The following is a 19,990-nucleotide window of genomic DNA, read 5'->3' as shown; positions in this document are numbered from 1 at the left end:
TCACAAAATCTGCACGAACTTATTCTCTATAACGATACTACCAATTCGCCTAAAACGCTTTTTAACTATTCCTGTACTAAGTGATCTTTCTATATCAAGTTATTAATTATTTTCTGCTGCATGAATGTCAGCATATTTTTGCTGAGTCTCCTCCAAATTTTTGAGATAAAGGGAGTTTTTTTTCTGCTTGGTACTGGTGGGTTTTTGTTTGAAGTTCTGTGCTTTATATCCCAACATTAGCTACATTTTCATGCAAATTCTTCAGGAATTTATTCTACTATTAAAACGCTGTCTTCGCATTCGCTTTATTCACTGGTTGCTTTCCCCAGACAAAAAAAATAAACAGTAGAATTTTTTCCACCAGTGCCACTAACAGTTTATTCACAGACCGAGCATTTGGTTGGTAGGTGAGCGCCTGTGCATTCCCCCCCATCCCCTGTCCTCGACCCCTGCCCACCCCCTCCCCTATCCCGATTTAAGTGAGACTAATTAAACTCACACCCCACGGCATTTAGCCAGATTGCCGTTCCCAGGACGGAGTGAATTAAAACTTCCGATTGGTTGAAGATATCCTCCCTTGCTAGTCCGTTCCCATGCGAGTTTCGTGCCGTTATCTCTCCCCACACCTACCCTCCTCCCTCCCTTCTTCTCACGCCTCCGCAGAGTTGGTTGCATAAGGCTGGAAGCGACCTGCACCATCCACCTCCCAGCCAACCGCAAATGCACTGCACCCCAGGTGTGGGAAAGGGGTGGGGTGGAATGGAGTAAAGCAAAACAAATTCAACTCCTCTTTGACGCTGAAATTTAAACCATTTTACCACTTGGGAGATTAATCCCAGTTCTTTAGCCTGTTACAAATAAGACTTTTCCTGTTTCCATTCTTGTAGGTAAACCCTCCTGTCCTTTATCGGTTCGCTCCAAAACCCCCAAATGAAAAAAATTTGACCACAATCATGCTTAGTTTACTACAAGCGTTTGAGTGGAGGAGAAAATTTTTGAAGTATCAGCTCCATTACTTCTTTGCAGCTGTGTAAATTCCTTTTATTTCTTCATGTTGAACCCCGCTAAATCTAAAACCACTCTAACCCCTTCCTGACTGGGAAGGATTTACTAGCACGGCTAAACTATCTGAGAAGAGCTTGCATCGCTTCCTCAATGGGCATAATCTTAACTGATGGATATACCCATGGCCCTCTTTGGGACACACCACTCAAGTGTTTCATTACAATTTCGTCACTACGGATGAATGCGCCATCACCTTACTACCACCCTCCCATATTGTGCTTGAAGTCCGCTGTGGATACGGTTAGGTATCTCCGGGTTCTTTAGCATCCACTACAAGGTGGTACATGCCCACACTCAGTGGTACCATCACCTGCCATCTTGATGAAAACTGTCTGGGCTAGACCAGACTGGCCCATACATTGCACGTGCATAGGCCACTAGTACTTGTAACAGAATCTACCTTGAGGACCTGGTTGACACTTACACATGCATGTTGTGTCATCGAGACAGCATCCTCTGTTCCACTTGTATTATTAAAAGGCTCGGCTTTACTTAGACGCCTACCTTAATGTTAAAAAGTTACGAGATATCATCAGTATGCCTACACCTGTACTTCATTACCTCTTTCCTACTTTTAACAAGTAGATTTTGGAATCATTATTGGTGTATAGTGAAGGGATTTTGATTCTGATAATGCATTACATTCCTTAGGCATTTCCATCCTACGACGATTCCGTCTCCACGACGCTGGAGCGGAATTCATCTTAAGACATGCTACGGCGTCAACTTTCTACTCCACCTGTGCGCTCATGGTAGAGCCAGAGCTCAACTTGTATACCATTTGGGGCCTTCAGGAAAAATGAACCACTAGGGAAGTGCTATGCATTACAGATGTTCCGATTACTGAACATTAATATTAAAGAAAGGAGGGGAGAAGCTCAATTTTCACTTTGTAATATTTTGGTTGAGAACTTAGTGAAAACAGCTAAGGGATCTGTAAGCAGCTATTATATTCCCTCGTTTGGCTTCGTGTTCACTAAAGGTCTCACCACTATACTTCTACTGGGCGGCATGGCCTCCTGACTATGCCAGCAACCTTTCTAGCTTTTCTGTATGTGAACCACCTAAAAAGTTTGTTGCAAAGCTGCCTACGTACCTGCTTGAAGACGTCAATTCAGTGAGCACGCGATACCCCATCCTCCTCTTTGCAAGCTGAATAGAACCCAGATGGGTATATGGCTGGGTAGCACTAGAGTAAGAAAAATAAAACTGGCAAGGAGGAACAGACGCCATACTATACCCTCAAACAGCTATGCTAACCCCCATCCTTTATTAAATGGCTGCTTTTAGGCTGGCGTTCCTACGACCGGCGATGGAAACGCGTGATGGTTAGCACATTCACCATTCCTCCAATACAATTCCCAAACAGGCGAAAAGTCCAAATTCAGTGCAAATGTTAAGAGGGATCAGTGATGTTGCCGTCAAATACTATCTCTGTTACACGCTTATTCGATGACTAATTTGGTTCGTAAATGACTTTCTTACAGCACCAACAACGTTGTAGTGGCTGACGCGGAAGATCTTTCAAGGGGAGCTCCGGCGTCGACACTCAAAAGAGGAGAGAGAGCTGTGTGATACTCTTGTTTGTTCGACTCGTTGTTTTGGTTTCGAGAACACATAGAGTTTTGCCTTTATAGTTCCGCTGGGCAGCCTGACCTGTAGACTATACCAAGTAGCCTTCTCCCCTGGACCTTCTCTACGTCGGCGAAACATTTCATGTCCTAGGATTATAAATTCTTTTGTCTTTAGGGCAAATTCGCAGCGCTACAATGGGAAAGCAAGGGAGGAATGACTTAAGGCCGCCCTATAGACTTGTACTAAAATACATTTTGACAGATTTTCTTTAATTTGTGTGCTGCTATTTTTAAACCACTCCTCGTTAACACTTGCCAGCAAGAATACAATTCTAGAGTACACACAGGAAACATTATTTGCTAGAAGCAGTTTATTTACATAAATAATCAAAATTGTAATTAAAGACGAGATGCATTGCAGAATCAAGGTGAAAAACTGATTGTAACGCCAACACTTGTGAACATTTAAGAGTAGGCCGTGCGTGGGCTGCTGTTTGTGGTCTTGCCTGCAAAAGTCAAGTAGCAAAATATTTTAAGCAATTTAGATGCACAGCTTAAAGTTTAAGCTGGCAAGTCTATAACTATTTAGTTGTCTTGAGCAAGTTTTACACGCTACAGATATGATAGTGGATAAGCGAAGAAAACCTGGGGGTAAGATATCTCGAAAAGGCTTCACACTGACTTATTCAATAGAAGGATGCCTCTTTGGTTTACCTTCCTCCATGGATTGTTCTCTTTATCTACAAACTTAACACTCTCAAACTCATTGTTTGAGCTCAGACACATTTAGACTACTACTGACAGTTAGGACTTTGCTACCTAGGTAACCACGGCTACCTTAATTGATTGTGTCATAACGGAGTTATTCTAATGACCGTAACGCACTACGCTTTAACTGACTTAGGTGTCGTTTATATTAGCGTGCATTAGAGACAGAAGTTGAGAACTTAACGTCATCCTTCGTATCATCCAAGGATACTCAGAGACACTACATAATTTTAAAATAAGGAGAGCTGATGATTGTCATCTAGAGAAAAGGCAATAATTAAGGTCATAGAGGGGAGAGAAAGCAGAGAAACAGCCACAACAATTGACAAAGCGCCAGGGACAAAGCAGAATGGACGCAGTGATGTTTTTGTGAGCAGAGAGCATCATCTTGGCAAAAGTGAATAATCCACCAAACCATAAGGCGAGACTCACGGCTTAGCGGTGAAAATTTATTCAAATGACGCCTTTGCATTACCGACCGAACACGTGTTGGTACCGACTGCCTGCCCGTTGGCCTGAATACATTAAAAAATTTCGGCATTTAATTATTTGTATCATCCGAAAGCATGATTTTGACCTAAAAGATTAGGTAACTTGGCGTAAAATACGCCGGCTTATCAGGCATCTAAGTTCAGTTTCCATCAAGTGCAAGGCAGAGTACAAAGTGCTGTCGGAGAAAAGCTAGGATAACTGCAAAAATTGGACTTAGTTTCCTTCAAATTTGGCAAATGATCTCATACCTTTTGTTAAAGATGAAAATTTATGGAAAGCAATACAAGATTATGTAAAACGCTCTATAAGACTGCATTCTCATTAGTCTCTTCGTAGACGTCCTTCTAAAAGCTATAGCTGATACAATTCGTAAAGACCTATAAAATTTAAGACAAATGAACAGGCATTACATAGATTTATACTGCAGAATAAAATGAACAGACTTACGGGTTCGAGTTGCCCTAAAATCCACATCAGAGTAGCCTCGATGAGTGGATTTAATCCCAAAATGAGGTTAGTAACGAGACGAGAGAGGGAGAGAGCGCTATAAGTGCAATGAGTACTAAGTGGCTATAAGTGCTAAGCACTAATAAGTGCTAATTAACTAGATAAAAGGGTCAATAAACGTACTCTTTGGGGAAGGCTTGAAAAGTCAACGATACAAAACCTAAAAACCTTGCCAATGAAATGACCACAACTTACATTTTTAGGGTGCAATGTGATAGAAATAAATCGCTCAGGGCTTCCAGAAATAGCATTTTACAATGCAGTGACTTCCATCCGTCTAAAGTTAGCATACAACCCAACCAGGGGCTCCAAAGACGTCATAACGCATACAGGGGTAAAGGAGTAGTTTGGTATTAGCGTACAGAGAAGCTACAATGGTATGGGCAGGACCCCCAGGCACTATAACATGGCAGGGATCTGCCTAGGTAGCCAGAAAAGTGAGGCAAATTCCACCCTACCGCAAATTAAATGCAACCAAAATCCAACAAAATGCGAAAGTTTAACATATATAAAGCTAAAAGTAGGCTAGAAGCATGAAATTTACGTTACTATTAGGGACTTCGGTTGCATATTCTTAAACGCAAGAATTATCAACCATGGACACCACATGGGCACATTTATAAACGTACAGATTTAATAACTACTAACTTAAGTGATCATTAAGATTGCAAAACTTAACTACACTTTTAGAAGTAAATTCTTAAAACGTTTTAACGAATCACTTTCGTTTGATTGTTAAGCGGTGGGTTCGAGGGCAGTTCGCTGCTCGTTTTTTGTCGAGTCGGATTTTGTGATGTCTACGAGAGCAAGGCGGCGCTTAATGAATGACTTTCGGAAAATTAAGCAGGACCCACCACCAGGTGTATATGCAGTGCCTCAGGATGATAACATTCTTCGCTGGCATGCTGTCATTTTGGGTGCTGATGGCACACCCTTCGCCGACGGCATTTTCAAACTCGTAATGGATTTCACTGAAAACTATCCAAACTTGCCTCCTACGGTCAAATTCGTTTCCAAAATGTTCCACCCCAACGTTTACGCTGATGGTGCGATCTGTCTAGACATTCTACAAAATATGTGGTCTCCTTCCTACGACATCGGCTCCATACTAACATCTATTCAATCTCTCCTTGGTGACCCCAACCCAAATTCGCCGGCTAACACCATAGCTGCAGAATTATTTGAGGAAAATACTAGGGTTTACGAAATGAAAGTTCGCGAAGTTGTCGAGGAGTCCTGGAAATGCGACGATCCACTGGACCCATCCTAGTATCTTGTGCTACCACTCTATGCGCGCTCATTACTAATCTCTCTCCTCCTATACTTGTACGTACACAGCTAAGTCCTTGTTTATTCAGTCCAAAACCAAGATCTCCAGTTTGTTTGGCGAGTATTCTCTACGGTATCTAATCTATTACCCTTAAAAAAGAGACGTGATAGGTTTCGTATCATTTTGTTGGCAATAATCATAGTCCCAAAGTAGATAAGTCAAGAAATAGCGGCGGAGGAGGAGGGAAGCAGCAGTCCAGCGACTTGTTCAGGCGTTTTGAGATCTTCGGGCCAAGGGTTAGAATAGCCCGATTTGGAATCAGTTATGGCCTCATAGAGACGGGTGTAGAGAGATTGCACGAGGTCGGCGGTGCGACGTCGAAGGGCGTTGCGGGGGCGCGAAAAGGCTATTTGAGCAGCCTCGGGTAATCCCCAAGCGTCTGGACCCGAGAGGTACTCCGTGTTGAATTCTCGCTAGGAAGAAGGACGAGGAAAAAAGTTGTGGGCGATTTCATCTACGACAGAGAACCTGTCCGGAGGGCAGTAAGCTTCTTTTGCTACCCGTAAATGTTTCTAGCATTAGAAGTATCCCCTTGACCACGGACGAAATGTAGCGAACAACGTGGTTTGCATTCATTTCCAAGTGAATAAATGTCTGTATTGAAAACTAGATAGTAGAGTGATTCCCTGAAAATATTTAGGTTATTTAGTTACCAAAGCGTCGATGATCTCGTCCTGGGAGCAACCAGGTGCTCCCCTTTGAGCGAGCGGCACCTCCTCCCCCTCGCTCTCCTGTGGAGCATTGAGAGCCTCATATAGGCGATAGAGGCCTGCGCGGGAGAGAATGTATGCGGCTTGAGAGTGTGTCAAGTCGGTGAGCGCTGCTTCAAGACGCTCTACCACTGTGGCAATTTGAGGGCCAGTGAAAGCGAGGCGGGCCAACGTCCCTTGCAGTGAATGCAGACTGTTGAGGAGGTACACCAGCGCCACAGGGGGCAACTCTCTGTCCCCCTCCGCCGCCTCCAATTCCACCTTTCTTATCTCCTGGGGGCTGATGAGAGCCCTGGCCGTCAACTCATAGTGCTCCAACAGTGGCTTCACCACCACGGCCACTACCTGGAAGATAACACTTCGAAAATGAGAATACATAGTTTGCTTACTGGATGTAATGCACCAGAATCACTTGACTCACCTCTTCACATTTGGTCTGACGAACATCAGGAGGAGCGCAAGACATGTCCTGCGTGGCCAGAATGGCTTCAAGCAGACGTGTGACGTCAATGGTTGACATAGATGGCGTCAAATCGTGACGCGGTGGTTCGCTCTATGTAGAGAAAAAGAGGGTGTAGCAATGAAGCTGATTTGTTTACTTAGCTAACCCATAAGCCAACTTGGATTGTGCACTCGGGAGTGTAGTCTTTAACTGCCCTTATTTGCTATTTAGACGTACCATTATCTATGTTCCAAAAGCACGGATTGATCTGCAGTTATTCCCTACCAAAACCATAGACTATTGGGATAGGATTCCTAACACAGGAGGGAGACAACTGAACAACTGCAAAGTGGTTGGGGCTGGAATTGACTTTAGTGAAGGTTCCTTTAGGGATAGCAATACTTCACCAATAGCTGCTAATAGTAAGGTCGCGTACATCCGCATCGTAGTGAGCAAGACGAATAGGATAGTTAAATCGGCTTACCTATCGGTTAAGTGGGTTGGCTACGCACACTGCATACATGTATGCATGCTAACTAGTATGAGGGAGATGTGCTTACATCAGCGAGCAGGTCGGAGGTTTGACGCTGCAGCGCACTAACAAAAAGGTTCCAACTGAGGGATTGCAGTTCCGAAAGTGTGGTATAGAGAGTTGCTCTCTCATCTAACAAATTCCTGAAAGAAAAAGTGGAGTTTCCACTGAGGTTATCACTAGGAGGGTAAGTGGCAGGGAATGAAAACGCACAGAATAACATTTGCGTAGAACTGTAACAGGTTGTTGATTTGGTAAAGGAGAACGGCATCGTGCTCGGTGACCAAAATCTGCTCCAAGCGCAACTGCAAAGGGTGGGCCAACCCACCAGTTATGTTACTCAAGCAGTCGCAAACAATCTCCTTGTCAGCTGAAAAATGAACAAAGCATTCCTGAAGGCTTTTGTAAGTATGGGGAAAAAAAACTTTTTTGAAAAGCCGCAAAGGAAAACACGATTTTATTGGTTACGCATTTAACTAAATAAGCCTTTCCGATCTGTGATTCCACTACCACACTGGCTTAGCAGGGGTACTACTAGTCTATCTGCCCCTCTTTACGTCAGTGATAAATTTGTTTTTGACTAGTTCACTTAAGGAATAACTCGGTAAACACAATGATGAAAACGTTGACGAAAACATTCCAAAGGAACAACAAGTCGATTCTGATGATCGAATACTACACCGAAAACTACAGAAGGGATTTGCTGTGGATGGTTGAGTTTGTGAAAATGTACAAAAGAGACGGGTTGTCGAAATCGACAATCCCAATTTCTAACTCTGCGCAGCGATCGACAATGAAGCAACCGTCAGAACGAACTTAAGGCATCCCCAAAATGCTCACTTGCAGTAAAACATGAAAACTCGACGCCTCCCCACATTTGCAAGAAGTTGGATAGTTGGTCTGCAGCAATCCAAAGACAACACAACAGAAAGAGCGCAGAACACAAATCCAATGGGCCGCTCTAGAGTGTGAGTATTGCCTTTGATTTTAGGTCAGCCTTCATTTACACAGAGAACACCTTGCTGCAAAATATGGTCCAAGATTGGAGAACGCAGCTAATAAAACGCCAAAACGTGACTCGTAGAGGACATGACAAGTATTAATGTTCGAAATCGGTAGTATCACTGCACTGGCAGGAAATTACTGTACAACCTCTATTTTTGATGGTTGGGGCAGAAGAATGATTACGGGGGGCGTTGAGTACGAAATCTGAGAAAAGGCAACAGGATTGAAACAAGATGACAATATTTTTAATTTTACAGTTAAAACACATGTCTTTGAACCTCCCAAGATTCAGCTATTATGTTGGCATCGTGAAGCTCTTCTCATACTCTAGGCGACTAGCTCCCCAGTCCTTCTGTTATAATTTAGTTTCAAAATAGCTGTCTTAACATCTTTGCAGACAGCTCGGGCTCCAAAAATATTCGGTGTTCCAATGGATATAACCTGTACATCAATACGACAAATACTGTATATTAACCCATGCCATGAGGGGCAGAAGTGTTGCCTCGGAAATAGCATACCTTTTTCCGAAGTGAGCGAACAAAGATACTCTTTTTCAGAGGCCACAGCCTGATGTAACCAAGCGAGCATATCCCCGGCATAGCGTGTGGGATCATGAGACTGCATTTCGATGGGCTTGCTCAAGAAAACGGACGTAACATTGCCCCCACTGTTCCATCCCACCGTCAAAGCATGGAGAAAGGTCTCCACAATCAACTGACGTCGAGCATTCGCGTACTCATCCAGGATATACCTGATGATGTTAGACGTAAAAATGAGAGGAGAGAAAGGGATTAGTCTACTTGAAGAAAATTGGCCGCTCTTGTAGTTCACGCAGACACTTCCGAAAAGGCACCGAGATTTCTACCGCTTCGAAGTTCTGAGCACTCACCTCCCCTACAGTTATGAGAAAAAAAAAGAAGTAAACACACTCTTAATCCACTGATATAAACGCTCAAAGGCTTCGTCAATGTATGTAGTCGATGAGTCTAGTAAATCCTTTCTGACGAAATTAGTAAAAGGTTGACATACAAAAGAGGTAGATTTGGAACACCCAATGTATTGATGATGAGCTGACGTATACCCCTTGCTCTCTGAAGCTTAGTTAATAGATTTTCGGAACTTTTATCATCAGTTTGTTCGTCAAGAAGAGCCCAGTCCTCTTGAGAAATATAAAATGCACCCAAAATGGCATTCGCTGCAAGATGAGTGAGAGTAACCGAGTTCCTAGAAAATAAGATCAGAATAAACATAAGTGCACCTTTTTGCTTGATTCACGTTGGTTTGATTTATCAATTCCTCCATCCGGGATTTTGAAGACTAAAAATAATCCTTATTATTGATATCACCATCAGGCGTTCGTTGATTCTTAGACAGGTATTTGACATTGTATTGAGTTCAGCCGATAGAGAATCAAGACCCTATACATGAAGAAATTGAACAACTACTGTTTTTATAGCAGACATTTCTCGGAGAAAACCTTCTGCGAGATCCAGCCGCGACTTTTCTATGACACTACGCAGATTTCGGCGCGAACGTGCATCATTGCAAGTATACGACTCTGACAAAACCTGGAGACTTTCAAAGAAGCTCTACGATTTAGAAAAAAGCTTGAAGGTACTTCGTCGGCTTGTGCAGTAAAACCGATTATTTTACTGATTCTACCACCTAATGGGTTTTTTGAGTCAAAACTGGGCTCGATCTGCATCTCACTACTTATAGGCAGCCGCCACAAAGCCAGCGTTTGATTATTCGGAACACTCCTTGGCCCAATTCAAACAACGAATGCTCGTAATCAAATTGCCTTTTTTAGCACAAACATAATATTAAAACAATGCAAACGTGTATTACGATTGCTTCATGAGTAGAGACATCATAAAAAATAATTGCTTTAGGTTTGGTGAAAGGGTCCAAGCACTAAAGACGATGGGGGAGGTTAATACAAAACCTACTTAAATAAAGATAAACAAAACGGACCTGTTTATGAACAACACACTAGGAGAGATATTGTCATTGTTGAGCTTGGGTTGGTATTTTTGTACTAATGTCTGTTTGAATCGACTTTCAGGTAACAGATGGCAGAGGTTAAATGACCTAGTGGCGAGGTTAAAACGTCAAACCTCAAAGCATCTATAAATCTAGATTCCTCAGGAAACTACCTACGCTTATAGGCAAGCCACTCAACAATGCCCTTCGCCATCAAATAACCAAGCCCATCGGTTAGAGTTTAAAGCCGGTAGTTGATAGAAGCAGAAGCCGAATTTGTTTACTTTATTTACATGCTACTGAGGTTAGCAGGTCTATGCTGATGTGGGGTTTTAATATTTTACTTGTAAGTTAAACTACGTAAGCGCTTAAGGCTACTCAAGCTCTACTTGCTCTCGCTGGTATGGCCTTCAGGCCATGGCTGGTGGCCTCCCAAACTCTTCTGTGTGTTGGCAATATATGTTTTGCCACGTTACAGCGGTTTAATCCAGCTTCAGCAAAGGCTTTGAGCACTATGCACTAATAAAATAGCGTCATACCAATATCACCTAGTAAAATCAGAATATATTAGGAAGAACTTCTCTTTCTATTAATTAAAAAGGCTTTTTAACCAAGCTATTGATCACCTAATTTCTTTTGTTGCAAAGCCATTTTCTGTAGCTCCTGGTGTCTTTCTTGAAGTCGCAGGAAGTCAGAGTGGTGTGGTAGCAAACATTGATACCGAACAGAGTGCCTGAGAGGCTTAGGGCGTGGTCCGAAGGCCATGTTGCCCCGCGGAAGTGCAGTTTAGGGCGGACTAAGTGCCCGGATTATCAATTGCACAGTTAAGCAAACTATCAAAGCAGTACATTTTTCGTTCATTGAAAAGGCATGCTTGCCGTCGGGCTATTGTTTCGTATTTCTCATTCTCCATCATAGTTGCATTGGGTGTGTGATAGATTAATTGCTTAAATTTTTCGTTTTGGTAAAAGGTTACTCAAAGCTCTGTTATTGTACCTCCACCGGACGGCCTGACCTTCGGGCCACGTCAGTAGCGCCAATCCTTTCTGTGTGACGACAATACATATTTTGCCCGGGTATTGCCATTTTTTTCACTTTCAGGGAAGTCTCAGGTCCCTGCAGTATTGTTTTACTGGAATTTACTTATGTAAGGGGATTTTTGTAGTCATATTAGTCTGGATTCAATTTAGGTCATAAACACTCAAATCTATTCCGCTTAAAAACGAGTTTCCAAAATGACATATTAATTAGACCAATTTGTACATTTTTTGCCCGACATCAGATGTGACAGCTTATATCCAATACTATTTCCCTCCACCACTAGTAGTAAGGTGCAATATGAAGCTGAAGAATCAAGTGAGCAGCGGAAATCACAATGATCCCAGGTACGATCACCGTCAACAAGTTGCACGGATCGCTATGCCTGGGATTCCGCTCCACTGACGCACTCAGACCGATCCATTGTGAAGGGAGTCCCAAACATTTAGGGCCCCTCAGTATTGCCTAGATCTCATGTTCTTACTTATTTCTATGTTAATATTTTTATCAAAATCATATGTTTTATAAAATTGTTATTCTAGTGCACATGTCTAACACCGGAGCAGCTTAAAGTCGTCGGGAAGAACAGCATTCGAAGCCTAGTAATTGCTTTCGTAAAAAAACAGGTTGATGAAGATGCAAATAAACTGGCTACTGGTAGAGTAGTTTTGAGTGAGCAAAGTAAAGCCGAGCAAATTACTCCGAGTATGGAGGTGGTTGAGCTGGAACCGGAGGCATCGGCGGATACGGCTGCGACTGACTGGAGTAGTTGGGGTACTAAAAGATATACAACTTGTTAAACATTCATCACCATCCAAGCCAAATTAAAAGGAGACCTACAGGCTGCTGCTCATTGATGGGACGATTGTAGTCACGGGGCTCCACGGCTTTTCGGAAAAATTTGAGTTGGAAAGAACAGCAGAACGATGTCACTCCACCGAACAGGAAAAACACGCCCAACATGACTAGGGCAATCCCACCTCCATAACGACTAAGGAAAAGGCACATGAAAGACTCATTTTTTACACGAATTCGGTCCAAATTCTTGCTACAAAATAGGATTGATTGGTGAGTAGCATAGAGAATCAAATTTACTTCTACATTGTCAGTTAATCCAGGCAAAGCTCTTCTGGTATCATAAACTCTTTGGAGCCCGAATCATTTCTTGAGATTTTGTGGTTGACGAGTCGGGAGGCTGATTTATTAACTGCACACAGAATTTTTAATGGGAAAATAGTATAGGCAGGGGAACGAATCAAGGGAGACTGGGAGCCCGTATCACTTTTTCTCATTAACCCCTCCCTCTTCCACTTCAGCCATTACAGTGCATTACAAACAAGTGGAAGATAGAAGCAAAGAACACACGCGAATCATAATTGGAAGGGACGTAAGAAATTCACTTCCCGTGGACCTTATGAGCAGGCCCTTTCGAATGCAACTAAGCTCCGTACTTACTCCTCTTAGCCGTCTATCTGCGTCAATGCCAGATCATCAGCTTAACCGGATATCAAGCCAATCTTGTGAACCATTCCTTCGCAGTCCTATTACTGACTATCATGCAGGTCTTCTGTGGTGGATATACACGGATTCAATCCTCTACAAAAACCTATTCTGGACAGTAGAATCGGAAATACTGTTATTTCTTTAGAATTAATTCGGTAACCTTTCTTCGTTTCATTATCATTTGGTACCTACTATCATAGCCTAGTTGAACAATAAGGGAGAAGAGAAGACATTAGGCAAGAAGGAGGAGAAGGGGTTTACCTTTGCCTACTGGTTGCCTGCTCGAAAGTCTCATGGTCCATATCCCAGGGGCCGGCATTTTGTGAAATCAACGCAGCTCCTGCAATGATGAAGGAGAGGCTGAAAATTAGCAAACAGCCGCTGAGAATTTTGCAGATCATTTCATGGGCACTAGCCCACTCCCCAAGAACACTTTGACTTTGTCCCATTGGCAACTTCTACAATTCATGCAAAGAGGTTTTACTTCAATTTCCATTTGCAGGTGGGATAGCCGAATCTTGACACATTTTGGCATGGCGCCTTTAAAGTGTCGCGTTAGTTTTAAAGGAGGTATTTGGAGAAAAACAACCTTTACATTAGTTTGAACTCGGAATTTGGAAATTATTATCATGAAATGGGTGCACATGTCTACCCTTGAGAATCATTGCAAAGGAAAATTAAAATAAGCAACCAATACAATCAGTGGAAAGTAAATCCACTTCACAAAGCTTCGAAATTTACTGTAAACTCTCCACGGGCAATAACAGCTTGCAATATAGGATGTATGGCCTATGGCAACCAGATTAAAAAAAGGTGAAAAGACCTTCTACTGTCGCAGAGTTACGTGGAAAGTAATCAAGGTTGGCGGACTGGAGCATTCGACGGTTGATAGCGAAACCAATACTATATTGAAGGGAAATTTATCAGGGAAGTGTTTTTCGAAACGGCATCATTAGTGACTTTCAAGAGTGTAGCTTTAGATCATAAAAGGGTCCCGAGGCACCTGATGACACTTTTCTTACAGTTCCGTTGCCGCAACACCAAATTCAATTAGGAGGAGATCGACGTTGAAGTTAAACTATCTGTTATTTTTACTGCAACACCAATGGTTTCGATCAACAAAAGAAAGCTCTATTCTTGTAAACACTGAATCAACATTTTAATCCAAACATAGTACGCATGGTTTTTCTAGATAATGGTGATCAGTTTAGAGAACTACTAGCTTCCAAAGATTTAAGCAGACCAGAGCCTTGCCAATTGAACAACTCCACCACTGATTGAAAGACGCAAAAAGGCATTCGAGAGTTCTAAAAATCAGGCTTCCTGTGGAATTTATATTATTTTTTCGGCGTGAAATCCCTTCAAAAAACAATTAACGTTCACTTATATATCGGAAATGTGGGGCACTTTTGACTTTACAATGAAGCAGATGAAGAGAAAGTAGAACCAAATTTGGAGATCACTAGCTAGGCGCTGAAGCATTGAGGTTTTTTGACAGTAGCAAGAGTCATTAAATAATATGCAAAGTTTATGCTACTTTTACGCTAAATTTAACGGTAAGGGAGATTTTAGGTATGGTATACGCTTTGAAATAAGGGGAACCATGGGACTGTAAATCTCAAAACCAACAGTATAACCCGGGTACTTCTATCTTTTGAAAAGAGGATAAGAAAAAAATAAAGTATGTTAAAGGTTTGCAGGTAATCCTTATAGGTAAAACTGGAAAACAAGCTTTCACTACCTGTGCAATCCGTCGTAGGGTGAGAGAAGTTGGCTGCTACTTTCGATGTTAGCTAAAGCAACCAATGAAAAAGCAGCCCTGAGACAGTAGCAAATCAAAAGAGGAAGTGTCGTGTTGTTGTGCTGTGATTGGGCAGTTATTTCAACTGTTTGTTTGTACAACGTCTTTGTCGCCGTAAGCTGTACTTCCCGTCTTTTATTGTATGGTGGCAATTCATAGCCAACATTATGTCCGCTCATTTGCCCTCTTTGACATCCTGCTAAGTGTAGATTAAAAAAAGTCCTTGAAGCTGCTATTTGTTACCAGTTTTTCCCCCAACTAACATGCATTTGTAACTTTGGAAAACCACTATCGGGGCACTACAAAGTAATATGTGGACACACAATCCATTGCTTTGTGACTTCAACACCTATAACACAGGCTTCTCGTCATTACTTCCAGAAAACATGCTTCCATTTCAGATCTGTAAAAGTTTTTGATATTTTTACTTTCCTCGAACAGTTTAGTAGCATTATACAGTTAGTGTATTCCTCGAGTTCTCCTGATTTTTCAGTACTCAGTGAAAGATCCTTTAAATATGCCAATTTAAAAGAGAACGGCATGACGAATCAAAAGGGCATGATTACGTTACATGAGACATGCCCCTGGGAATAAGCGCACAAGGGTACCGCATTTTAGGTGTACGGAGGTTATTGTCAATGATATTGTCCTTATCTCTTTGACTAGTCTAGATGGATATCAGGTGGGATCTGTGCTTACGTACTCAAGTACCAGTTCATGACATCTTTGCCGCTCCCTTCTCCCATATCACAATTTTAAACACCTGAAGAGATAGGGCAAGTTTAGTAATTCGTGTAAAGCGATGCTACATATCCTCTTTTAATGCTGCGTCAGAATCCTAGATTAGGAAGGATATAATAAAGACTCCACACTGATTGCTGTAGGCCAAATTCTGGTTGCTGTCCTTGCTGTTATTGCTCTACTTCCACCCCATTCTCACATTCGCTTGGTTGAAAACAAAAAATGTGTTTACATTAATCACTACCATTAACAAAAAAGACAATATTCAACTGCTAAAGAGATTTGAAGCAATGTTTCAACACCAAACTTAGGCTGTGCCCAGTGGTAGATTTTATAATTAGATAAGTACCTTCCTAAGAATTGAAACGTCTGTGAGGAGATTGCCCAGTAGTGGTTTAAATGGATTCTGTTTGATAAAGGACTTAATGAATCTCAAAAGTATACCACGTGACGATCTTAACAGAGATGAAGGGAGATAAGGAACTTCATATTGTCCAAATCTAACGACATCTTTACTATCAATACTCCGTTGTTAATCAAAAGAAGACGGTTACTTCTCTAGGCTGATACTGTGGGGCCTGACACCTTTTCAAGTTCTGTCCCAAAAGGCAACAACAATGCCACCAGTACATAATGTTGGCCATGGAGATGGGTACCGCCGACCTCGGCCATCAATGCAGACATCAGCAAGCCCTTTAAACAAGGTCAAAATCAGTCAAAGAAGGCTTGCAATGCATCCACCGTGGTGAACTTTTCCCAAAACAACGCAATGGACGGCTGAAGGCATACTGACATCAGTTTTAATAGATATCCAGTTCGTCCACAGTTGGACGCCGCCTTAGACATTAGTAGGGAATTGCAGAAATTCTGGTGCCAGTTTGGCTAACCAGCGGAGCATTGCACAACTCTGAACGCTACTGGTGGTCAAGCGAAACTCCTGCATCCTCCCATGGCAAGTCATTCGTTAGGACGTGCTGTAATATTAAGGCCAGTCTTAATTAACTTGGTCCTGTTTGGTTCTACAATCTGAGTTTTGACCAAATACCAATCAAAGCTATATGCAATCAGACACGCTCAGTCGTATCATCACATGAGCAGTCAGAGACAATCGTCACAACGGTTGCTTCAGTTTGCTACTCTATCTATAGCATACAGACGATTCCAATGATCACTGCTGGAGTTTGAGAGGCGGACAACTCTCACAACGTATCGACTCAGATAATAAGTTTCGGCAAAAATAAGTGGTATTTTCAAATACCTAGCGATGAAATCAAGCAACTATCCAACCTTCCACACGCTGATGGGACAGCAGCTTCACTCATTCAACTCGGTGGTGCTCCAAAGTCCATAAAATAGCCCCGAAGAAGAAGAAAAAATAGAAGCGTTAAAAAGATTTGAAACCGACGCTGATGTCCATGCTCTTGATTATCAGTCGGGATACGACCGATGAATCGCCGAAATGATTTTACGGAAACACGAAAAGTCCTGATAGAGGCAAAATTACGAACGACAAATAGATGAGTCTAATGGTCTAATTTGATACACTGCAGATAGAAGCACTGCTGATCACTTTCTAGACACCGCTTCCACCTATGGGCTTTTCAATACAAGATGCCATGAAGAGAAGGATGCCATCAGTAAAAAGTGTATCCACGTAATTTTTATCCACCGAAGAAAACCAGCGACATCATCAAAAGTGAAGAACTTTTCCAGGGTTAAGGGAAAAGAGACTCGTAAAAGCTCCTGGAAAGTAGTTACAGAAACGTTTCGGGGATCGCAGACATCCACAGAAGATGGTCATCTCATTCAAACATCACTCATCTGCATTGTGTCACAGAATCACGTTCTTTGTTGCGGAGAGATCCAAAATTTAGGCCGAGTTATTGTTCAACACCTCTGCATGTTGTTCACTAAAAGATGTACAATATCGAACCCTATGTCTAAAAAATTCTACACAATTTAGAAATTACACTTGTTGGAAATTAGCTCATTTATCCTGATTGTCATCCAGTAGCGCAAGCTGTGAAGAAGCACATATTTACCCATTGGTTAAGGATGGTACAGAGCATCATGAAATGGGTTATGACCCAATGTAAACAGGAGCATTTGATTACGGCATGGAAGTAATTGGATCACTTAACTTCTTTCCACACATCTCATTTTGATATCCTCCACTTGTGTTAAGCACCTCCATTAGCTAACACCGAAGTGGCAGATTTCGAGTGGATCATAAGACAACCCAGAGAAGTGGCGTGGAAGGTTGAGTCAAGTTCTGCTGTAGAGAGAGTCCAATCTACTTCCGCACACATAGATTACTCCCCGATGTAAAACACACTACTTCGGTATTCTTGATCACGAATTCTAAGTCTGACATCAATTCATACAATATAGTAATACTTTTTGTATAATGAGAGGAAAAATTTAGCTCTATGGAGGAAGGAGATGGCTACTAGCTTTGTGGAAGGGTAGCAGTTGGCATGGGTACCGTGGCCATGTGGAGAGCCTGCTCGTAGGACGGTAGAGCTGGCGGCGGTATCGGAAGAGAGGCGCTAGAAGGGTCGTAGGAGGCCGGAGGTGGTGGTGAGCGATAGGCCTGGGAAGTGTAGGCCCAGTTAAAAGAAAAGATAATGGCTGTTGAGGTTGATCGAGAAATGCCGGGACTCAATCACATCCTATCATTCGAAGTGCACTACCCGGTTCTAAGCCACATTTACTCCTGGAGCCTCGTAACTGCAGTTCTTGTTTAGTGTGGATAGGCACCACCTAATTCAATCACTCTACATTCACTTTGTATTATACTCATGACTGTGACCGCTTTTTAAAATGTACAATTTAAAAGCAATCACTTAGTGGCTTTGGGAGGCTGTGCACTAATTTTGAACTATTCCTTGTAACACTGCAGTACAGCCAATTCGCATAAGTATAAGTAAGCTGCGTGTTAAATAAGGGTTAAATATTGGATACTAGACAATGGGCAAATTGAGTAATGACCCACCGGGGGTTGGTGGATGGCAGTTTGCCTGTGTTCTTGATTATTCCTCAACTCTGAGAAGCTTCTAGGTAGGCCGAATTTGGAAACGCAACAGGCTGGCAGAATGAAACATAGGAGAATACAGAGTCCTACTACCAAGAGGCCTATTCCGGCTCCGTTTCTCCTACAATGAAAAGTATTTTGTGTGATCTACCCCTTGCAAGGAATTAAAATTACGAATAATTTAATCATATTAGCCTCAGTTATCCTAGGATTGGATGTGGACTGAGTCACGGCAAAATTGCGCCATTATTCACATTTCACTCAAATGTCGATTGCATTTTACTTTTTGGTCAAAATGTAGCAGCACGGAGATCTTGAAGTATGCTTGAAATAGAATAACAGCGAAGCATTTGACGATGGTGCAGGAAACCCATATCTCAGTAATTTTAAATTAAGGCAAATTAATTAACGCCAAGACTTTAATACCTAACATCGGCAAAATTTTGTTCCAAAGTAAGGTAAATCTTCGCTACATGCGTCAGCATTTCTACAGGGGAAATGATTTTGTGGAACTCCTCAACTCAAACATCCGCCAAATACGAAGGTATAACTTTCAAAGGATAAACAAAGATTAAAAGCTTACCATCTTGATGCACATTGTATTTGTAAAAACTATTGAGCGTGCATGCAATTTTGATGTGCATTAAAAATGAATTCCAACAAATTTTTCCCATATACAGATCACTTCCAAAGCCCCATAATTGTCTACAATGTGTTAGCCATCCATTTCTGCATCTTTTGAAGGTTTCAATCAGCCGAGAAAAGGAAAGCTTTTACACAGTGCTATGATGACTAAGAGTGGAGCATTCCCAACCACTTTTATTGTGAGGTAGTTAAAACTTTTCTAAGTGTAAATGACTACATTGGGGCTGTTGGTTGGATTGGGGTCAGGTAACACCAAATTACTCAGGGAATCATTAACCAGCATAGCGGTAAGCATTCTCTGTAAGCAGAAATTTACTTCGAAATTTGATCTGCCACACCCAGAAAATTGGTGGCGCTGGCAACTGACATTAGCAATGTCTCTAGAGAGATTCTTTTGCCTGCATTATAAGAATGAACCGCCAAGGAGGGAAACTGAAAGGGAAGGTGAGGAATTAACTTGTTATGCTCATCCCAATGTTCAAAGACGTCATCGGAATCCAAGGTTTGATTTGTATTTACGATTACCAGTACTGCACCAGTGGTGATGATGGCGAGACTGAAGAGAATCAGTACAGCAGAGAGAGCCTTGCAGAGGAGTGTATGACCTTCGAAACAGTCAAAAAGATCTTTTCTTCGGTTCATTGCTCTGCAGAAAGATTACATCATCTTAGGCGCAATTCCATGCTAAAAATATGCTTCAGTTTGGCCCTATAAAGTGATGTTAACAACCAGCACTAGAGGCCCTAGTCAGACCGATGCTAATTAAGTGCTCTGTTGTGACGAAAAAATGCAACCTTTCCGTAGGGTCGATTCATCACAT

General features: G+C 42.1%; 4 protein-coding genes across 4 annotated transcripts in view; 2 read left to right on the top strand and 2 right to left on the bottom strand. All coding sequences in view use genetic code 11, as the record gives it.

Annotated features, from left to right (window-relative positions):
- EGR_03031 (hypothetical protein) overlaps nt 1-4,224 on the top strand; it is a gene marked incomplete at both ends in the record, with an annotated part of 18,151 nt that extends 13,927 nt beyond the window's left edge. Inside the window, 3 exons of the mRNA XM_024492280.1 lie at nt 888-1,030; nt 1,860-2,001; nt 4,117-4,224. Of these exons, the coding sequence (XP_024353206.1) occupies nt 888-1,030; nt 1,860-2,001; nt 4,117-4,224 (393 nt within the window). The remainder of the gene's footprint in view (nt 1-887; nt 1,031-1,859; nt 2,002-4,116) is intronic.
- A 975-nt stretch (nt 4,225-5,199) lies between these two features.
- EGR_03030 (Ubiquitin-conjugating enzyme E2) lies at nt 5,200-5,676 on the top strand (the record flags this gene model as incomplete). Its single annotated transcript, XM_024492279.1, has 1 exon — nt 5,200-5,676. One exon carries the CDS (start codon nt 5,200-5,202, stop codon nt 5,674-5,676), a length of 477 nt encoding a protein of 158 aa, XP_024353205.1.
- Nucleotides 5,677-5,894: 218 nt separating this feature from the next.
- Nucleotides 5,895-10,130, bottom strand: EGR_03029 (Conserved oligomeric Golgi complex subunit 6; the record flags this gene model as incomplete). The annotated part of the gene is made up of 13 exons (XM_024492278.1): nt 5,895-6,149; nt 6,390-6,791; nt 6,868-6,999; nt 7,449-7,563; nt 7,634-7,790; nt 8,944-9,176; nt 9,226-9,319; nt 9,355-9,425; nt 9,455-9,649; nt 9,684-9,742; nt 9,772-9,843; nt 9,871-10,014; nt 10,044-10,130. The coding sequence occupies 13 exons, from the start codon at nt 10,128-10,130 to the stop codon at nt 5,895-5,897; spliced, it is 2,016 nt and encodes a 671-aa protein (XP_024353204.1).
- Nucleotides 10,131-12,142: 2,012 nt separating this feature from the next.
- On the bottom strand, nt 12,143-13,398 carry EGR_03028 (hypothetical protein; the record flags this gene model as incomplete). The annotated part of the gene is made up of 3 exons (XM_024492277.1): nt 12,143-12,223; nt 12,287-12,437; nt 13,211-13,398. 3 exons carry the CDS (start codon nt 13,396-13,398, stop codon nt 12,143-12,145), a joined length of 420 nt encoding a protein of 139 aa, XP_024353203.1.
- Nucleotides 13,399-19,990: the final 6,592 nt, after the last annotated feature.

This window comes from Echinococcus granulosus (assembly GCF_000524195.1).
Source record: "Echinococcus granulosus chromosome Unknown EG_S00015, whole genome shotgun sequence".
Lineage (NCBI taxonomy): Eukaryota > Metazoa > Platyhelminthes > Cestoda > Cyclophyllidea > Taeniidae > Echinococcus > Echinococcus granulosus.
Note: the sequence above shows the minus strand (reverse complement) of the source record. Positions and strands in the feature narration are given on the sequence as shown.